The 21809-nt window shown below is 45.3% G+C and overlaps 2 protein-coding genes across 11 annotated transcripts in view; one reads left to right on the forward strand and one right to left on the reverse strand.

Annotated features, from left to right (window-relative positions):
* LOC137375396 (F-box only protein 36-like) overlaps positions 1-19467 on the reverse strand; it is a 99630-nt gene extending 80163 nt beyond the window's left edge. Inside the window, exon 1 of the mRNA XM_068042554.1 lies at positions 19123-19467. Coding sequence (XP_067898655.1) covers positions 19123-19218 — 96 coding nt within the window. The 5' untranslated portion in view covers positions 19219-19467. The remainder of the gene's footprint in view (positions 1-19122) is intronic.
* A 21-nt stretch (positions 19468-19488) lies between these two features.
* Positions 19489-21809, forward strand: part of trip12 (thyroid hormone receptor interactor 12) — a 185762-nt gene continuing 183441 nt past the window's right edge. For 5 of the 10 annotated variants that reach the window (XM_068042548.1, XM_068042543.1, XM_068042551.1 and 2 more), the window contains exon 1: positions 19793-19919. The gene's annotated coding sequence lies outside the window, so the exon portion shown is untranslated. Of the gene's footprint in view, positions 19572-19791; positions 19920-20308; positions 20397-20500; positions 20759-21809 lie in introns of those variants that run through there. The other 5 variants (XM_068042545.1, XM_068042547.1, XM_068042550.1 and 2 more) reach the window with 5 other exon arrangements.

Genomic DNA, 21809 nt, shown 5'->3' on the forward strand with positions numbered 1-21809 from the left:
CCTCCTCCCTATACTAGGGGCAATTTACAATGGCCAATTTACCTATCAACCTGCAAGTCTTTGGCTGTGGGAGGAAACCGGAGCACCCGGCGGAAACCCACGTGGTCACAGGGAGAACAGTGCTGTTAGGAAGGGAGTTCCAGTATCTTGACCCAGCGACAGTGAAGGGATGGTGATATAGTTCCAAGGCAGGATGGTGTGTGGCTTGGAGGGGAACTTACAGGTGGTGATGTTCCCATGCATCTGCTGCCCTTGTCCTTCCAGTTGGTAGAGGTCGCCGGTTTGGAAGGTGCGGTCAAAGGAGCCTTGGTGCATTGCATCTTGTAGATGGTACACACTGCTGCCACTGTGCATCAGTGATGGAGAGTGTGAATATTCGTTGATGGGGTGCCAATCACCGGGCTGCTTTGTCCTGGATGGTGTTGAGCTTTTTGAGTGTTGTTGGAGCTGCACCCATCCAGGCAAGTGGAGAGTATTCCATCACACTCCTGACTTGTGCCTTGTAGATGGTGGACAGGCTTGGGGAGTCAGGAGGTGAGTTACTCGCTGCAGGATTCCTCGATTCTGACCTGTTCTTTTAGCCACTTCAGTTCAGTTTCTGGTCAATGGTAACCTTCAGGATGTTGATAGTGGGGGATTCAGCGATGGTAATGCCATCGAATGTCAAGGGTAGATGGTTAGATTCTCTCTTATTTGAGATAGTCATTGTCTGGCACTTTTGTGGCACGAATGTTACTTGCCACATATCAGCCAAGCCTGGTTATTGTCCAGGTCTTGCTGCATTTCTACATGGACTGCTTCTGTATCCAAGGAGTCGCAAACGGTGCTGAACATTGTGCAATCAGTGAACATCCCCACTTCTGACCTTATGATGGAGGGAAGGTCATTGATGAAGCAGCTGAAGATGTTTGGGCCTAGGACACTACCCTGAGGAACTCCTGCAGTGATGTCCAGGAGTATAGATGATTGACCCCCAACAACCACAACCACCAGCAGAGTTTTCCCCCAGATTCCCATTGACTCCAGCTTTGCTCGGGCTCCTTGATGCCATACTTGGTCAAATGCTGCCTTGATATCAAGGGCAGTCACTCTCACCTCACCTCACCTCCTGAGTTCAGCTCTTCTGTCCATATTTGAACCAAGGCTGTAATGAGGTCAGGAGCTGAGTGGCCCTGGCGGAACCAAACTGAGGGTCACTGAGCAGGTTATTGCTATTCAGATGCAGCTTGATAGCACCGTTGACAACACCTTCCATCACTTTACTGATGATTGTGAGTAGACTGATGGGGCGGCAATTGGTCGGGTTGGATTTGTCCTGCTTTTTGTGCACAGGACATACCTGGGCAATTTTCCACACTGCCGGGTAGATGCCAGTGTTATAGCTGTACTGTAACAGCTTGGCTAGGGGCAAGTTCTGGAGCACACAACTTCAGTACTATTGCCGAAATGTTGTCAGGGCCCATAGCCTTTGCAATATCCAGTGCCTTCTGTTGTTTCTTGATATCACATGTTGTGAATTGAATTGGCTGAAGACTGGCATCTGTGATGCTGGAGACCTCAGGAGGAGGCTGAGATGGATCATCCACTCGGCATTTCTGGCTGAAGATTGTTGCAAATGCTTCAGCCTTACCTTTTGCGTGGATGAGCTGGGCACCCCCATCATTGAGAATGGGGATATTTGTGGAGCCTCTTCCTCCTGTTAGTTGTTTAATTGTCCACTATTCACGACTGGATGTGGCAGGACTGCAGAGCTTAGATCTGATCTGTTGGTTGTAGGATCGCTTGGTTCTGTCTATTGCATGCTGCTTATGCTGTTTGGCATGCAAGTAGTCCTGGGTTGTAGCTTCACCAGGTTGACACCTCATTTTGAGGTATGCCTGGTGCTGCTCCTGGCATGCCCTCCTACACTCTTCATTGAACCAGGGCTAATCCCCTGGCTTGATGCTAATGGTACAGTGGGCTATAAGCTGGCCCATGAGGTTACAGATTGTGGTTGAGTACAATTCCGCTGCTGCTGCTGATGGCCCACAGCGCCTCATGGATGTCCAGTTTTGAGTTACTAGATCGGTTTGAAATCTATCCCGTTTAGCACAGTGGTAGTGTCACACAACACGGTGGAGGGTATCCTCAATGTGAAGGTGCTCACTCCTACCAATACAGTCATGGACAGATGCATCTGCAACAGGCAGACTGGTGAGTTCGAGGTCAAGTATATTTTCCCCTCTTGTTGGTTCCCTTACCATCTGCCACAGACCCAGTCTAGCAGCTATGTCCTTTAGGACTCGGCCAGTTCGGTCAGTAGTGGTGCTACCAAGCCACTCCTGGTGATGGACATGGAAGTCCCCCACCCAGAGTACATTCTGCATCCTTGCCACCCTTCGTGCTTCCTCCAAGTGGTATTCAACATGAAGGAGTACTGATTCATCAGCTGATGGGGGGTGGTATGTGGTAATCAGCAGGAGGTTTCCTTGCCCATGTTTGATGCCATAAGACCTCATGGGGTCCAAAAATCGATGCTGAGGACTCCCAGGACAACTCCCTCCTGACTGTATACGACTGTGTCACCATCTCTGCTGGGTCTGTCCTGGGACATTGTCTGCAAGTATGACAATGTCAGGCTGTTGCTTGACTAGTCTGTGGGACAGCTCTCCCAACTTTGGCACAAGCCCCCAGATGTTGGTAAGGAGGACTTGAGGGTTGACAGGGCTGGGTTTGCCATTGTCGTATCTGGTGCCAAGGTAGATGCTGGGTGGTCCCTCCGGTTTCATTCCTTATTGACTTTGTAGCGGTTTAATACAACGGAGTGGCTTGGTAGGCCATTTAAGAGTCAAGCACATTGCTGTGGGTCTAGATTCACATGTAGCCTAGACTGGGTAAGGACAACAGATTTCTTTCCCTAAAAGACATTAGTGAACCAGATAGGTTTTTACGACAATCGATTCATGGTTACCATTAGCCTAGCTTTTGTAATTCCAGAATTATTAACTGAATTCAAATTATTAATGGGATTCAAACCATACGATACCTTGGGCCACTGTGTTACCAGTGCAATGACAATACCACTACGCCACTGCCTCCTCTATTGTTTATTCTAGTCCCACTTCTCTGTGGGTCACAACATATATTTAAATTTTTTCCCACTTATTGATAGGGTCATAGACTCTATTTTTATCCCAGAATAAAACACACCAAGTTTCTTTAGTAAACAACAAAATTATGATATTATAAAACAAGTCTAAACCAGTAATGAAATAAAGCATAAACACACAGATTGAAATATTACAGTTCCCTTTTTTACCTTAGCCCCTCACACTTACACACACACACATAGACCAGTTAACCAGTAAAATAAAAGGGATTTTTTTGTTGGGTTGCGGATAACTCGTCACCTCCCTGTCACCAAGCGATCTTCACAGGATTGGGATAGGCCGAGAACTGCCTTCCGCCCAGAGGCCAATTGAGGCTCTTAAGTGGCTTATTAACGTCAATTAAGGGTCTCTTCCCACTGCCACAGAGATCTTACCAGCGGCGGAGGAGAGGGGGCCTCTTCCATGTAGGGAGGTCACGAGGCATCTTCCCTGCGGGCTTTGGGGGGGGGGGGGGCCCCATTTGTGGCCCATGGACGACCCCTGCCGAGAACCACCACCCCTAGAAGAATCCCTTCCCCCGGACTGCATTACCACCTCCTCACACCGCACCACCACCACCACCCCCAAACCACCTCGTTGGGGCCTTCTCGACTGGCCCTGATGATTCTGCCTCATCTATCTCTGGGGGTTCTAGCGCCGGGCCTGGGTCCGAGGCCTCTGCAGTACTGGCAGTGGCCACTGCTCCTGGTGGCGCTGCCGATACTGCCGAGCTGGGGCCCTCTGATTAGCTGGCAGCTCTTGGAGGCGGAATCCCCGTCTTTCAAGGGACGAGGAGCGTGACTTGTGAAACTGATGGAAAAAGACCGGCACATCGCTCCAGGATTGGGGGCGGGAGGGAGGTCCCCTCCACCTTTTCAGCCTGACACCAGGAGCCCCGCCTCCTACACAAAATCCAGGCCATAATTTTTGCACTTCTCAGTAACTTGTTGACATATTTGCTCTATCTCTGACTGTTTGGAGGTCTATCAGATAAGCCCACAATATGATTGCCCCTTTTTTCTTCAGTTCAACTTGTATGGCCGCATTTAATTATGCTTCTGGAATATCATACCTCCTCACAACTGTAATTGTTTTTTTAACCAATATTGTGACCCCTGTCTTTTTCTATCTTCCTCTCTATCTCATCTGAAAACCCTGTAACCTGAAATGCCAAGCTGCCATTCTGCTCTTCAAGCCATGTTTCAGTAATAACCATGAGATCATACTTCCAAGCTGGCGGGCAGCCATAAAGACAGGGCTAAATTGTGGCGAGTCGAAGAGACTTAGTAGTTGGCAGGAAAAAAGACAGAGGCGCAAGGGGAGAGCCAACTGTGCAACAGCCCCAACAAACAAATTTCTCTGCAGCACCTGTGGAAGAGCCTGTCACTCCAGAATTGGCCTTTATAGCCACTCCAGGCGCTGCTTCACAAACCACTGACCACCTCCAGGCGCGTATCCATTGTCTCTCGAGATAAGGAGGCCCAAAAGATACTTCCAAGTGTCTACCTCTGTCCTCAGCTCATCTGCCTAATTTACTAGATTCCTTACATTGAAGTATATACCATTTTGTACTGCCAAATTCCTTTGTTGTCTATTTTCTAGTCTTTTCTCCCTCTGCCTTCCACACTCATTTACTAACATTCTACCTTTCATTTCCAGTTTTTCTTTTTTCCCTTATGAATCCATGCTCAGTTCCCATTCCCCTGCCAAGCTACTTTAAATCCTCCCAAACAGCATTAGCAAACCTTGGTGTGATAATGATATCGGTTCCTGCCCTGTTGACACACAACTCATCCAGCATATAAACATCTCACCTCCCCAGAACCAAGCCTAATGCCCCAGCAATCTAAAGCACTCCCTCCTGCACCACATCTCCAGTCATGCATTCATCTGCACTATCCTCTTATTTTTGTACGCACTAGCACGTGACACAGGGTCAATTCTAGGTTTTATCACAAGTATAAAACATAAAAGTCAAGAGATAAGATGACCCTATATAAAATCATAATAAAACCTTTTGTGCAGTATTTAGCTCCACACTATTGAAAGGATATTGTGGCTTCAGAGAGAGTGGAAAGCAGTTTCATTAGGATGTTGCCTGGTGTTATCTGGTTAGTTTTATTTATGTGAGTTCAATCTATGATACTCACAAGCAAAGTTTTATTTATTGATAGTGTTTCCCCACTCAAGTTTGCTTGATTTGATTAAACTATCTATCGAGTATATAGTTCTTAAACTCAACGTTCACACATCAAATACGACCAGTGTGTAAAGTTATACTATTAACTGACAGGTGTCATGATGAAATAATTCCTTTAATCATCTTTAATTTCAATTTTCTCTGCTTCCTTATCTCATTTCTGAGGTCACCATTTTAATTGTCTCAATGGGCTCGTGTCCAGCAGTGTTCTCTTGCAACTGTGGCATTTGGCAACAGGCAGTAGTGAATCTGCCACCATTAGGGCAGGGAAGGGAGGGGGAAGATCTGATGGGAGGTAGTAAATCATCCAGCATTAAGTTAAGGCAGAGGTGCAATGGGAGGTGGTGAAACTGCCACCATTAGAAAGACTTGAAAGACTTCCATTTATATAGGGCCTTTCATGACCTTTGGACATCCCAAAGCGCTTTACAGTCGATGAAGGACCTGTGGTAATGTAGAAAATCAGCAGCCAATTTGTGCACAGTAAGGCTGTTTAAGAGAGCGGGCCAGTTGGAGGCAAAAGGTGTGTGATAAAGCCTCTAGGAACATGTCAAACCAGAATTGGCAACTCTAAAGTGGGAGGGGAGGGGAGGGAGAGGGAGGCTGGAAGAAGGGGAAGGAGAACAGGAGTGGGAGAATGGAGGGGAAGAGTGGAGGAGTGGAGGGGACGAGATTGGGACGACACTGGTCAGGCATGCCCATGCTCTAACTCTGCACTGGGCATCTCTTCAATTCCTGGCTCAATCTTTTCTCATCCTCGATGAGCAGTCTCCAGATTTTCTTCAGATCTTCCTATGTTCAGAGGTTTCTCTCCCTCCCCTGAATTATTATTCTTTTGTTTTCTGAATCTGATTGGCCCATTCCAGCACATCCAGATCATGGCTCTGATCAGCCCCTGCTTCAGGTGGTTGCTCAGCTGCCATCGCAGTGACAGTGTCTGATTCTGCAGGTTCAGGGGTGGGGGCGTGGGGCGGGGAGGAGCGGAAGAGGGTGGTGGTGCACGGGCACAGGAGGCATGGGCAGTGGTGAGCCAGAACTCAACTGGCTAAATCATCAGGTCCCACACCCAGTTATTTGCCCATTATCTCCAGCTTTGCTGACCTACATTACCTTGCTGTCCCACAAAGCATTGAATTTATATAGTTATCAATTTCGGAGACAGGCTAATGATTTCCTCATTATTTACAGTCTTATGGGAAACAACTACATTTTACTCATTTTAATCATCTATTGTCTCAGAGCTTTAAAAAAAAATCTTGTGAATTCTTCTTCTTCTTTGGCTTCATTTTTTTATTTATTTATTTAGAGATACAGCACTGAAACAGGCCCTTCGGCCCACCGAGTCTGTGCCGACCAAGAACCACCCATTTACACTAACCCTACAGTAATCCCATATTCCCTACCACCTACCTACACTAGGGGCAATTTACAATGGCCAATTTACCTATCACCTGCAAGTCTTTGGCGGTGGGAGGAAACCTGAGAACCCGGCAAAAACCCACTCGGTCACAGGGAGAACTTGCAAACTCCGCACAGGCAGTACCCAGAATTGAACCCGGGTCTCTGGAGCTGCGAAGCTGCGGTGCTAACCACTGCGCCACTGTGCTGCCCTCGAGAGAGACAATGGGTAAGCGCCTGGAGGTGGGCAGTGGTGTGTGGAGCAGCGCCTGGAGTGGCTATAAAGGCCAATTCTAGAGTGACATGCTCTTCCACAGGTGCTGCAGAAAAACTTGTTTGTCGGGGTTGTTGCACAGTTGGCTCTCCCTTTGCGCTTCTGTCTTTTTTCCTGCCAGCTGCCAAGTCTCTTCGACTCGCCACACTTTAGCCCCACCTTTATGGCTGCCTGCCAGTTCTGGCGATCGCTGGCAACTGACTCCCACGACTTGTGATCAATGTCACAGGACTTCATGTCGCGTTTGCAGACGTCTTTAAAGGGGAGACATGGACGGCCAGTGGGTCTGATATCAGTGGCGAGCTCGCTGTACAATGTGTCTTTGGGGATCCTGCCATCTTCCATGTGGCTCACATGGCCAAGCCATCTCAAGCGCCGCTGACTCAGTAGGGTGTATAAGCTGGGGATGTTGGCCACCTCGAGGACTTCTGTGTTGGAGATACGGTCCTGCCACCTGATGCCAAGTATTCTCCGGCGGCAGTGAAGATGGAATGAATTGAGACGTCGCTCTTGGCTGACATACGTTGTCCAGGCCTCGCTGCCATAGAGCAAGGTACTGAGGACACAGGCATGATACACTCGGACTTTTGTGTTCTGTGTCAGTGCGCCATTTTCCCACACTCTCTTGGCCAGTCTGGACATAGCAGTGGAAGCCTTTCCTATGCGCTTGTTGATTTCTGCATCTCCAGACAGGTTACTGGTGATAGTTGAGCCTAGGTAGGTGAACTCTTGAACCACTTCCAGAGCATGGTCGCCGATATTGATGGACGGAGCATTTCTGACGTCCTGTTCCATGATGTTAGTTTTCTTGAGGCTGATGGTTAGGCCAAATTCGGTGCAGGCAGCCGCAAACCTGTCGATGAGACTCTGCAGACACTCTTCAGTGTGAGATGTTAAAGCAGCATCGTCAGCAAAGAGGAGTTCCCTGATGAGGACTTTCCGTACTTTGGTCTTCGCTCTTAGACGGGCAAGGTTGAACAACCTGCCCCTTGATCTTGTGTGGAGGAAAATTCCTTCTTCTGAAGACTTGAACGCATGTGAGGGCAGCAGGGAGATGAAAATCCCGAACAGTGTGGGTGCGAGAACACAGCCCTATTTCACGCCACTCAGGATTGGAAAGGGGTCTGATGAGGTGCCGCTATGCAGAATTGTGCCTTTCATATTGTCATGGAATGAGGTGATGATACTTAGTAGGTTTGGTGGACATCCAATCTTTTCCAGTAGTCTGAAGAGACCACGTCTGCTGACGAGGTCAAAGGCTTTGATGAGATCAATGAAAGCAACGTGGAGGGGCATCTGTTGTCCGCGGCATTTCTCCTGTATCTGACGAAGGGAGAACAGCATGTCAATGGTCGATCTCTCTGCACGAAAGCCACACTGTGCCTCAGGTTAGACGCGCTCAGCCAGCTTCTGGAGCCTGTTTAAAGCGACTCGAGCAAAGACTTTCCCCACTATGCTGAGCAGGGAGATTCCACAGTAGTTGTTGCAGTCACCGCGGTCACCTTTGTTTTTATGGAGGGTGATGATATTGGCATCGTGCATGTCCTGAGGTATTGCTCCCTCGTCCCAGCACAGGCAAAGCAGTTCATGTAGTGCTGAGAGTATAGCAGGCTTGGCACTCTTGATTATTTCAGGGGTAATGCTGTTCTTCCTAGGGACTTTTCCGCTGGCTAGGGAATCAATGGCATCACTGAGTTCCGATTTGGTTGGCTGTACGTCCAGCTCATCCATGACTGGTAGAGGCTGGGCTGCATTGAGGGCTGTCTCAGTGACAACATTCTCCCTGGAGTACAGTTCTAGGTAGTGCTCAACCCAGCGGTCCATTTGCTTGCGTTGGTCAGTGATTATGTCCCCTGATTTCGATTTGAGGGGGGCGATCTTCTTGATGGTTGGCCCAAAAGCTCTCTTAATGCCATCATACATTCCTCTGATGTTTCCGGTGTCTGAGGCCAGCTGAATATGACTGCATAGGTGTTGCCAGTAGTCATTTGCGCAGCGCCTGGCAGTTCTTTGTGCAGTGCTTCTGGCTGCTTTAAGTGCTACGGATGTTCACTCACTGGGGGCTTTCTTGTAGTTCAACAGTGCAATGTGCTTAGCAGCTGTGACAGGTTCCAGCTCTTCAATATGAGATTGAAACCAGTCTGCATTCCTCTTCGCACGTTTGCCGTAGGTGGTCAAAGCTGACTCATAGATGGCATCTCTGATGTGGGCCCACTTGGTCTCAGCATCCCCTGTGGGAGTGTTTTGAAGGGCTTTTACAAGTGAATTTAGAAATTTTTGTAACAGCTGTGGATGAGAAATTCTGCTCGTGTTGATGTGCGGACGGCCCTTCTGCTTGGAGTGATGCAACTTCTTTGGTCTGAGTCTAACCTTGCTGCACACCAGGGAGTGGTTGGTGTCGCAGTCCGCATTGTGGAAGCTGCGTGTGATTTGAACACTGTTTAAGGAGGCTCGCCTTGTGACGATGAGGTCTAGCTGGTGCCAATGACGCGATCTTGGGTGCCTCCATGAAACTTGGTGACAGGGTTTAGTGTGAAAGAACGAATTGGTGATGCAGAGGTTATGATAGGTACACAACTCAAGCAGTCTCTGTCCATTCTCATTCATCCTTCCAACGCCATAGCGCCCAAGGCAGGAGGGCCATGAGTCACTCCCTTATCCTTGATCTACATTATGGTTTAAACACACCATTTAAGAGTAACTCTATGTCAAAATCAATTCTGTGGAGTAATGGTCAAAATATCCCAAAATGTAAACTAATACATTAAGGATTTGCCACTCAGCTATTGGAATTTACAATGGCACCTCTCTGTCCTTGCATTACAACCTCATAATAGATACTGGATACAAATCCATTCACACCTGGTTTGAACAACATTTATGTTCATTTACTGTTTAAGAATAAAGCAAGTAAATAAACTGATTACAATTAAAACATTTTCATATGAAGGAAACCTTGCCTCATTGCACTGTTCTGCAGACAGTTTGACCTATTTAACAGTTTTAAAAATGAGTTGTATTTATTTAAGAGACCCTATTTTAAACTCAAACAGCATAAAGAAAAGAAAACTAAACCATGGGTCAAAATATCCAACTTTTATCTGATCATACAAACCTGCGAAGACCAAAAAACCTTTAATTTTCACTGGTTGATATTGAATTTTAAGATTATGCTTTAAAAGAACAATGTGGTCAACAAACTGAGACTTTCATAGACAAAAATTAACATGATGTGATTTTTTTTTTTCAAAGCCCTATACATTTCCTTATGATCACTGTAAGTTTCTCCAAAATTGACTACTCATTGTTTGGCTCTGGAGGAGATTATCCAATGGTATAAAAAACAAATAAATGGTAATAGGGCATTATAAACAAAGTAAGTTGCTAAATTGAAATTTCACATGCACATTACATGCTTTTTTTCAGATACAAAAATGTTATATTTTATTACAAAGGCAATAAACTGCAGGTGCTGGAAACCTGAAATATAAACAGAAAATGGTGGAAATATTCAGCACGTCAGGCAACTATGGAGAGAAAACTGGAATTAACATTTTAGGTTGGTGACCTGAAACCTTAATTCTGTTCCTCTTATACTTTACAGTTTGCTCAATGCATCTGTAAAGCAAAATGGTCACCCTATACTTAGTCTGATGAGATCCAGTTGAGCTCCAAACAGGCTTGGGGCCCAGGTACACAGATCATTAAAATGTCATGAACAGGTACAAAAAAATAATCAAAAAGGCTAAATGGAATGCAGGCCTTTAGATCTAGAGCAATAGGGAGTAGAAATTTTTCTTCAGCTATACAAAGCCCTGGTTAGGCCATACCTGGAGTACTGCGAGTATTTTGGGCACCACACCTTTGGAGGCCTTGGAGGGAGAATAGCATTGGTTTACCAGAATGATACCTGAACTCCAAGACTTAAATTACAAGGTGAAATTAAACAAACTAGGGTTGTACTCCCTAAATTTTAGAAGGTTAGGGGTTGATTTGATCAAAGTTTTCAAGATTTTATGGGGAACAGATAGGGTAAATTGGCAAAAGCTTTTTCCACTCATTGGATGTCTAGAACTGGGGGCATAATCAATTAGAGCCAGACCTTTCAGGAGTAAAATTAGGAAACACTTCTTCACTCAAAAGCTTGGAACTCTTTCACAAATGGCAATTGATGGGAGATCAATTGTTAATATTAAAACTGAGATTGATAGATTTTTGTTGGCCAAGGTATTAAGAGATATGGGGCAAAGACAGGTATATGGAATTAGGTCGCAGATCAGCAAAGTCATTAAATGGCAGAACAGGCTCGAGGGGCTAAATGGCAGACTCCAGTTCTTATGATGCATCTCTGCACAGCAAAAACTTGCAAAAACAGAAAATGCTGAAAGACAATGTGTCCGTCAGCATTTGTACAGGGAAAAGAACATTTTTTTTGTTTGTATTCATTCGTGGGATGTGGGAGTCACTGACCAGGCCAGCATTTATTGCCCATCCCTCCCTAATTGCCCTTGAGAAGGTGGTGGTGAGCTGCCTTCTTGAAGCGCTGCAGTCCATGTGAGGTAGATACACCCACAGTGCTGTTAGGAAGGGAGTTCCAGGATTTTGACCCAGCAACAGTGAAGGAACTGTGATATAGTTCCAAGTCAGGATGGTGTGTGACTTGGAGGTGAACTTGCAGGTGGTGGTGTTCCCATGCATCTGCTGCTCTTGTCCTTCAAGGTGGTAGAGGTCGCGGGTTTGGAAGGTGCTGTCGAAGGAGCCTTGGTGCGTTGCTGCAGTGCCTCTTGCTTATAGATAGTACACACTGCTGCCACTGTGCACTGGAGGTGGAGGTGGTGGATGAGGTGCTGATTAAGTGGGCTGCTTTGTTTTGGATACATCAAGCTTCTTGAGTGTTGCTGGAGCTGCCTTATCCAGGCAAGTGGAGAGTATTGGATAACACTCCTAAATTGTGTCTTGTAGATGGCAGACAGACTTTGGGAAATCAGGAGGTGAATTACTCGATGTAGAATTCCCAGTCTCTGACCTGCTGTTGTAACCATAGTATTTGTATCGCTGATCCAGTTAATTTTCTGATTAATGGTGACCCCCAGGATGTTGATGGTAGGGCATTCAGCAATGATAATGCCATTGAACATCAAGAGGAGGTGGTTAAATTCTCCATTGTTAGAGATTGTCATTGCATGGCATTTGTGGTGTGAATATTACTTCCCACTTGTCACCTAAGCCTGGATCTTGCCCAGGTCTTGATGCATGCAGGCATGGACTGCTTCAGTATGAGGAGTTGCGCATGGTATTGAACACTGTGCAATCATCAGCAAACATCCCCACTTCTGACCTTCTGATGGAGGGATGGTCATGGATGAAGCAGGATGTTCCCTTGCCCAAGTTTGACCTGATGCTCTGAGACTTCCTGGAGTCTGGAGTCAAACCTGAGGATTCCCAGGGCCACAGCCTCCCGACTGCATATCACTGCGCTGTCACCATCTCTGGTGCATCCGTCCTGCTGGTGGGACAGGGCATACAAAGGGGTGGTGATGGAGGACATGGCATTAAGGTATGATTAGGTGAGTATAAATATGTAGGGCTGTTTGACTAGTCTGTGGGACAGCTCTCCCCAATTTTGGCACAAGTCTCTAGATGTTAGTGAGGAAGGCTTTGCATGATCAACTGGGCTGGCTGTGCCTTTGTCGTTTCTGTTGCCTTGGGTATTGCATCTGGTTTTATTTTTATTTGACTTTTTTTTTTAAGCAGATTAATACAACTGTGTGGCTTGCTAGGCCATTTCAGAGGGCAGTTAAGAGTCAATCACATTGCTGTGGGTCTGTATTTGCATGTAGGCCAGACCCAAGTAAGGACAGCAGATTTCCTTTCCTGAAGGGCACTAGTGAACCAGATGAGTTTTTCGACAATCCTGGTAGTTTCATGGTCACCATTATTGACACTAGCTTTTTAATTCAGATTTATTAACAAATTGAATTCAAATTCCATCAGCTGCCATGTTGGGATTTGAACTCTTGTCTCCAGAACATTAGCCCAAACCTGTGGGTTATCAGTACTGTAAGATTACTACTAGTTGCCACCATTTAATGTTTCTGAAGGAAACTGTCAGAAGCATGTTTTATAAATACATAAAAAGCAACAGGATAACTAAGGAAAGTGTAGGGCCAATTAGAGACCAAAAAGCTACCTTGTGTGTGGAGGCGCAGGACCTGAGCATGGTTCTTATTGAATGCTTTGCATCTGTTTCCACAAAAGAAAGGGACAAAGCAGACATTGTAGTTGAGGAGGAGGAGTGTGAAATATTGGATGGATAAACCTAGTGAGGGTGGAAATGTTATAGAATGGTTACAGCACTGAAGAAGGACATTCGGCCCATCTTTTCTGTGCTGGCTCTTTGCAACAGCAACTCAGCTAGTCCCACTCCCCCACCTCTTCCCCATATACCTGCAAATTTTTTCTCTTCAGATAATTATCCAATTCACTTTTGAAGGCCTCGATTGAATCTGCCTCCATCACACTTTCAGGCAGTGCATTCCATATCCTAACCACTCATTGCATTTTTTTAAAAAAAGTTGTTCCGCATGTCACCATTGCTTCTTTTGCCAGTCCCCTTAAATCGGTGTCCTCTGGTTCTGGATCCTCCCATCAATGGGAACAGTTTCTTCCCATCTACTCTGTCCAGACCCCTCATGATTTTGAACACTTCTATGAAATCCCCTTTTAATCTTGCCTTCTCTTTTCCAAATGTAGCTTTTTCAACCTATCCACCTATAATAAGGTGTTTAGCATCCTTGACAGTGGATAAATCACCAGAAATGTATCCTAGGCTGCTAAGGGAAGCAAAGGAAGAAATATTTGAAGCTCTGATCATAATTTTGCAATCTGCTGTGGCTACAGCCATGATGCCAGAGGACTGGAGGACTCCTAATGTTGTAATGTCTAAATAGGGAGGAAGGGATATCCCAAGTAATTACAGGTCAGTCAGCCTAACCTCAGTTGTGGGAAAAGTTTTGGAAAAAATTCTAAGGGATGGTATAAGTTGTAATTTAGAGAAACATGGATTAATCAAGGTCAGTCAGCATGGCTTTGTTAAGGGAAGGTTATGCCTGACTAATTTGATTTTTGGGGGGGGTGAAGAAACAAGGAGGTTTGGTGAGGGCAGTGCGTTTTGATGTCGTCTACATGTATTTTAGCAAGGTATATGACAAGGTTCCATATGGCAGACCGATCAGTAAATTAAAAGCTCATGGGACCCAAGAGATGGTGGCATGTTGGATCCAAAATTGCTCAGTGGTCAGAAGGAAAGGGTTATTGTCGACTGGTGTTTTTGTAACTGGAAAGCTGTTTCCAATGGAGTTCCTCAGCTCAGTACTGGATCTTTTGATGTACATGTATATAATCAATGATATAAACTCAAATATAGGGGGCATGATTAAGAAATTTGCAGATGGTACAAAAATTGGCCGTTTGGTTTTATAGGAAGAAAGCTGTAGATGGTAGGAAGATATCAATGGGCTGGTCAGATGGGCAGATAAGTGGCAAATGAAATTAAATCTGGAGAAGTGTGAGGTAATACATTTGGGAAGTACAAAAAAGGCAAGGGAATACAGAATAAATGGTAGGATTCCGAAAAGTGTAGAGAAACAGAGGGACCTTGAGTGTATGTGAAGGTAGCAGAACATGTAGATAAGGTGGTCAAGTAGGCATGTAGGATACTTTACATTATTGGCAGAGGCCTAGAGTATAAGAGCAGGGAGGTTATGCTAGAACTGTATAAAACATTTGTTCAATTGCAGCTAGAGTACTGTACTGTTCTGGTTACCACATTACACGAACGATGTGATCACACTAGAGACGGTGCAGAAGAGATTCACAAGGATGTTGCCAAGAATGGAAAATCTTAGCTATGAGGAAAGATTGGATAGACTGGCATTGTTTTCTTTGGAACAAAGGAGGCTAAGGGGAGATTTAAGGTGCATAAAATTATTGGGGGTGGCCTAGATAGAGTGGATAGGAAGGACCTATTTCTGTTAGCAGAGAGATCACTAACTCAGGGGCATAGATTTAAAGTAATTGGTGGAAAGATTGGAGGGAAGTTGAGGCGGAATTATTTTACCCAGTGGATGATGGGGATCTGGAACTCACTGCCTGAAAGGATACTAAAGGCGGAAACCCTCATTGCATTGAAAAATACTTGGAAATGCTCTTGAGCTGCTGTAACCTACACAGCTACAGACGAAGAGCTGGAAAGTGGGATTAGACTGGATAGCTCTTTTCCAGCTTGCACAGACACGATGGGCCAAATGAACTCCTTCTGTGCTGTAAAGCTTTCTATGTTTCTATTGCATAGGGGGAGGCGGTGGCATAGCGCTTTTATCACTGGACTAATAACCCAAAGACCCAGGGTATTGATCTGGAGACATGGATTCGAATCCCACCAGTGCAGAAGGTGAAATTTGAATTTAATTAATAAATCTGGAATTAAAAGCTAGTCTAATGATGGCCATGAAACCATTGTCGATTGTTGTAAAAACCCATCTGGTTCACTAATTTCCTTTAGGGAAGGAAATCTGCTGTACTTACCTGGTCTGGCCTACATGTGACTCCAGACCCACAGCAATGTGGTTAACTCTTACATGCCCTCTGAAATGGCCTAGCAAGCAACTCAGTTGTACCTAACCGCAATGAAGTTAATAAAAAGGAATGAAGCCGGAGGGACCACCCAGCATCGACCTAGGCACTGGAAACGAAACCGGCAAACCCAGCCCTGTCGACCCTGCAAAGTCCTCCTTACTAACATCAGGGGGCTTGTGCCAAAGTTGGGACAGCTTTCCCACAGACGAGTCAAGCAACAGCCTGACATAGTCATACTCATGGAATCATACCTTACAGACAATGTCCCAGACACTGCAATCACTATCCCTGGGTATGTCCTGTCCCACTGGCAGAACAGTGGTCGACAGAAGGGAGGGAGTTGCCCTGGGAGTCCTCAACATCAACTCTGGACCCAATGAAGTCTCATGGCATCATGTCAAACATGGGCAAGGTAACCTCCTACTGATTACCACCTACTGCCCTCCCTCAGCTGATGAGTCAGTAATCCTCCATGTTGAGCACCACTTGGAGGAAGCACTGAGGGTGGCAAGGGCACAAAATGTACTCTGGGTGGGGGATTTCAATGTCCATCACCAAGAGTGGCTCAGTAGCACCACTACTGACCGAGCTGGCCAAGTACTAAAGGACATAGCTGCTGGACTGGGTCTGCGGCAGGTGGTGGGGGAACCAACACGAAGGAAAAACATACTTGACCTTGTCCTCACAAATCTGCCTGCCACAGATGCTTCTGTCCATGACTGTATTGGTAGAAGTGACCACCGCACAGTCCTTGTGGAGACGAAGTCCCGCCTTCACATTAATGATACCGTCCATCGTGTTGTGTGGCACTATCACTGTGCTAAATGGGATAGATTTCGAACAGATCTAGCAATGCAAAACTGGGCATCCATGAGGCGCTGTGGGCCAACAGCAGCAGCAAAATTGTACTCAACCACAATCTGCAACCTCATGTCCCGGCATATCCCCCACTCTACCATTAGCATCAAGCCAGGAGACCAACCCTTGTTCAATGAAGAGTGTAGGAGGGCATGCCAGGAGCAGCACCAGGCATACCTCAAAATGAGGTGTCAACTTGGTGAAGCTACAACCCAGGACTACTTGCATGCCAAACTGCATAAGCAGCATGCAATAGACAGAGCAAAGCGATCCCATAACCAACAGATCAGATCTAAGCTCTGCAGTCCTGTGAATGGTGGTGGACAATTAAACAACTAACTGGAGGAGGTGGCTCCACAAATATCTCCATCCTCAATGATGGGGGAGCCCAGCACATCAGTGCAAAAGATGAGGCAGAAGCATTTGCAACAATCTTCAGCCAGAAGTGCCAAGTTGATGATCCATCTCGGCCCCCTCCTGAAGTCCCCAGCATTACAGATGCCAGACTTCAGCCAATTCGATTCACTCCGTGTGATATCAAGAAATGACTGAAGGCACTGGGATACTGCAAAGGCTATGGGTCCTGACAATATTCCAGCAATAGTACTGAAGACCTGTGCTCCAGAACTTGCCGCGCCCCTGGCCAAGCTGTTCTAGTATAGCTACAACACTGGCATCTACCTGGCAATGTGGAAAATTACCCAGGTATGTCCTGTACACACAAAGCAGGACAAGTCCAACCCGGCCAATGACCGCCCCATCAGTCTACTCTCAATCATCAGCAAAGTGATGGAAGGTGTCATCAACAGTGCCATCAAGCAGCACTTGCTTCACAATAACCTGCTCAGCGACCCTCAGTTTGGGTTCCTACAGGGCCACTCAGCTCCTGACCTCATTACAGCCTTGGTTCAATCATGGACAAAAGAGCTGAACTCAGGAGGTGAGGTGAGAGTGACTGCCCTTGACATCAAGGCAGCATTTGACCGAGTATGGCATCAAGGAGCCCTAGCAAAACTGGAGTCAATGGGAATCAGGAGGAAAACTCTCTGCTGGTTGGAGTCATACCTAGCGCAAAGGAAGATGGCTGTGGTTGTTGGAGGTCAACCATCTGAACTCCAGGACATCACTGCAGGAGTTCCTCAGGGTAGTGTCCTAGGCCCAACCATCTTCAGCTGCTTCTTCAATGACCTTCGTTCAATCATAAGGTCAGAAGTGGGGATGTTCGCTGATGATTGCACAATGTTCAGCACCATTTGCGACTCCTCAGATACTGAAGCAGTCCGTGTAGAAATGCAGCAAGACCTGGACAATATCCAAGCTTGGGCTGAGAAGTGACGAGTAACATTTGCGCCACACAAGTGCCAGGCAATGACCATCTCCAACAAGAGAGAATCTAACCATCTCACCTTGACATTCAATGGCATTACCATCGCTGAATTCACCCACTATTAACATCCTAGGGGCTACCATTGAACAGAAACTGAACTGGAGTAGCCAGATAAATACCGTGGCTACAAGAGCAGGTCAGAGGCTAGGAATCCTGTGGCAAGTAACTCACCTCCTGACTCCCCAAAGCCTGTCCACCATTTACAAGGCACAAGTCATGAGTGTGATGTAATACTCTCCACTTGCCTAGATGGTGCAGCTCCAACAACACTCAAGAAGCTCAACACCATCCAAAACAAAGCAGCCCGCTTGATTGGCACACCATCCACAAACATTCACTCCCTCCACCACCGACACACAGTTGCAGCAGTGTGTACCATCTATAAGATGCACTTCAGCAACTCGCCAAGGTTCCTCTGGCAGCACATTCCACACCTGTGACCTCTACCACCTAGAAAGACAAGAATAGCAGGCGCGAGGGAACACCACTCCAAGCCACACACCATCCTGGCTTGGAAATAAATTGTCATTCCTTCACTGTCGCTGAATCAAAATCCTGAAACTCCCTCCCTAACAGCATTGTGGGTTGCTGACACCTTCTCAAGGGCAGTTTGGGATGTGCAACAGATGCTGACCTAACCATGAACGAATTTAAAAAAAAACTTTTTCCATTTAGAAATGCTGTTCCCCACCCCAGCATTTTGTTGTTCAGATTTGCAATATTTTTCTTTTTATTGAGACAGCCATTTAAAAATTATTGCACAAAGTACCAAGGAGTCAAACCTCGAGACAAACTTCCGTATCTGAAAGACCAAATTTGAAATGGTTCTATAGCTTGGGGGACATTTTATTTTTTACTACACAACATTTCTCATTTCCTAATTATTGTTATCACATAAAACACAAACCAGTTTATCAATGTGTTTGAAACGAAGGCAAAAAGCTAACGAACTATAGATATGTAACGTGGAGTACAGACGTTTTCGTTGAATTCGAGAAAAGTCGTTTTTTTTATATAAAAGCAAAATACTGCAGATGCTGGCAATCTGAAACAAAACAAATAAGTGCTGGAAATACTCAGCAGGTCTGGCAACATCTGTGGAGAGAAGCGAAGTTAACGTTTCAGGTCTGTGGCCACAGAGTCGTTTTTTAACCTGAAAACTTGCTCCATTTGCGCCAGGTACACACGACAAGTTCGAGTCAGCTGAGCAGCTCACATATCTCCCGATGGACATACTGACCTTTGATTCTGTCACAATCAGCTGATGATAATCCTTACTTGGTGCTGGAGCTTGTCCTTTTATTTCAAATAGTGTGGTTGGTAATAAAGACGCCATTTTCGACGCTTCTTATTACCAGAGCAACGGCGTCGAATGTAAACAAGAGCAGCCGCGACTAGTTTTACTTGAAAGCAAGTTCACACAACACAAATTCGCCAAAGCCCCATCGACACCACTTAATTTTTTTTTTAAAACAGGACGCTGTTTGGCAAATGCCATTGAAAATAATTTCCGATGAAATAAATATAGGTGCGATCGTACACGGCTCATTCTGACCGACTGTGCCCAGGACTTGAAAGGAGAGGGGTCGTGACCCCGCGCAGTGATACAATCGAAGGTGGAGAGGAGGAAGAAGAGTTGATTAATTGTAAATATAGCGGATTACATGTTTTTTAGATGAAAAAGGAGAGGTAATTCTGTGTTGGTAGATTTGAAAGAAGTAGTAAAAAGGAACGTATGAATAAGAGGCAATAAATAAGAAAAAAAAAACGATTTTTAAAATTTATTTTTGTCTGAAAGCCGCCACATATTGTGGAGCCAGGAAGGGAGTGACACCATGATTCCCCTCCCCCACCCGCTTTACTGACTGTCAGCGGATGGAGCTGGGCTGGGATATAGTACCGGGGAAGGATACACGGCGACACGCAGGGTGAGAGGGTGGAGCTGAGCTGCTGTGGAGGCCGAGAGTTAGTAAAGAGAGGGGCAGAGGGAGAGTGAGAGCTGGTGGCAGGACAGGCTGTAGAATTGGAACAAACTAGGTAATAACATTTATTTAAAACAACAACAAAGAAAGGGGAGAAAAAAATTGACACTTTATTCTTGATCTTTTAAAAGACAAACATTTTTTGAGGGTTCTCCCCCCCCCCCCCCCCTTGGCACCCAGAATGAATTTCTCAGCCTTGTCTAATCTCGTTCCAGGGAGTGCTAGATTTACTTTCCCCTCCCCTATTTATTTTAACTTTTTTATATTTAGAAAAATACTTGCAAGAAGCAAAAAGGGAAGAAAGAGAGAGGGCTGTCAATGTTAATTCAGTTGAGCCAGTTTGTGGTTTCCTTTCCTTTATTTTTCTTTTTCTTTTTCTTTAGTGAGTAACCAGATTAGGCTTTTTTGGCTTTTCGAGTTCTTTTCCTGTTTATGATGTGGAGGGAGGGAGGCCCTTTTAGCCCAAGCTCTGGGTTCAGTTTTACTCGAACAAAATGGCTTTGACATCTTTTACTCACGTTATTTCTCGAAGGTTTTCTATGATTTATAAACGTTTAGTTTCCTTTATTCTTGTTTTGTGGTGGGGAAGGGGGTGCTGGAGGAAGATTTTTAAAAATAATTCCCCTCTCTCCCCTCCCCCTTTCTTTCCCAGCAGCACTTGGTGTTTGACGTTCACACATCCGGCGACAGCTGTAACTCCGACAGCGGGGATTGATGCTGGGACACAGGCCTGGACGCTAATTCCCCACAGCCTTTTTTCCCTTTCCCTAATCTTTTAAAAATTATTTTTTTTATGTGATCAAGAAAAGAGACAGCTAAGTTTGAACTTTACAGTAAATGTAGCTATTTCATCCCCTTTTCCATGGTGATTGTTGGGTTTAAACCCATTACGAGGTAGGCCGCTTGTAGCCATAATGAAAGCTCTAAAATATAGACCTGTTGTCTGGGCCTGATCAGTAATATTTTCCATGATCCAGACGGACATGCAATATTACCCTATTTTGCGGGCAGTATTTTGTTTTCTTGTGTTTTTAAAACATATATACTTCAATTTTTTTTAAAAAGCTACTTGTACACTTTACAGCAAGGAATGGAAATGTTGCTTTGGTGGGATATATATCTCGTTTAGAAAAATCAGTTAACTACTGTTTTGTTAGCGACCATGGCGGTGCAAATCCTGCGGCAGCAGTGTTGTGTAGGCCGCAAAAGTAAACAGGAATGGCCAACGCACCACGTATGTCCGTAAACCCATTGTCTATCTTAATTTCAACAAAGACGACAACATATTTAGCTGATTTATCTAAACTTTTGTGTGTAGAGAGCCGAAAGTTCGGTACTATTTAAAATGAAATATTGAAGACTGAAACGCTTTAATTTCCCTTAATTTTGTGAAACAAGTGTTTAATTTAGGTTCAGGAAGAAGTCTGCGTGTTTTGTTAAGAATACTCGTCATCAAATAACTATTTGTTGTGGGTGCCGACACAGTCGAATATGCATGAAGTGGACAGCTTCTTGCATAGCCTTCGCACCTAAAATACACTTTCTCAGTTATTACACGAGGAAGGGTACCGTTTGTGGGCACGGGGTACATTAATTTTTCTCCATCTCATTGCTGGAATAGAAATGGATTATATTTGTCTAAAGTGCGCTTTGAAAGCATACATGTAAATTCTTTCCTTCTGAGCTGACGACTGAGTTTTTTTTAATGGATCCAAGGGCAAGAGCCAAATTGGGAACCATTGGCTGCATTAAGATTGAATGTAAAGGCTATGCAAGGTTCAAATATTCAATTTTTTAAATGAGTGGCAATGTTCAGTTGTTAAGGCATTAATACTTCAGATTTTTTCGAATTCAATGATCTAGTTTTTTTAAAAAAACTAATTCATTCCCCCCTTCCTGAAAAGAGATGGCATTTCTATGGCTTTTAGCAGTCATACAGTACCTC

The sequence above is a fragment of the Heterodontus francisci genome, chromosome 11, assembly GCF_036365525.1.
Source record: "Heterodontus francisci isolate sHetFra1 chromosome 11, sHetFra1.hap1, whole genome shotgun sequence".
NCBI lineage: Eukaryota > Metazoa > Chordata > Chondrichthyes > Heterodontiformes > Heterodontidae > Heterodontus > Heterodontus francisci.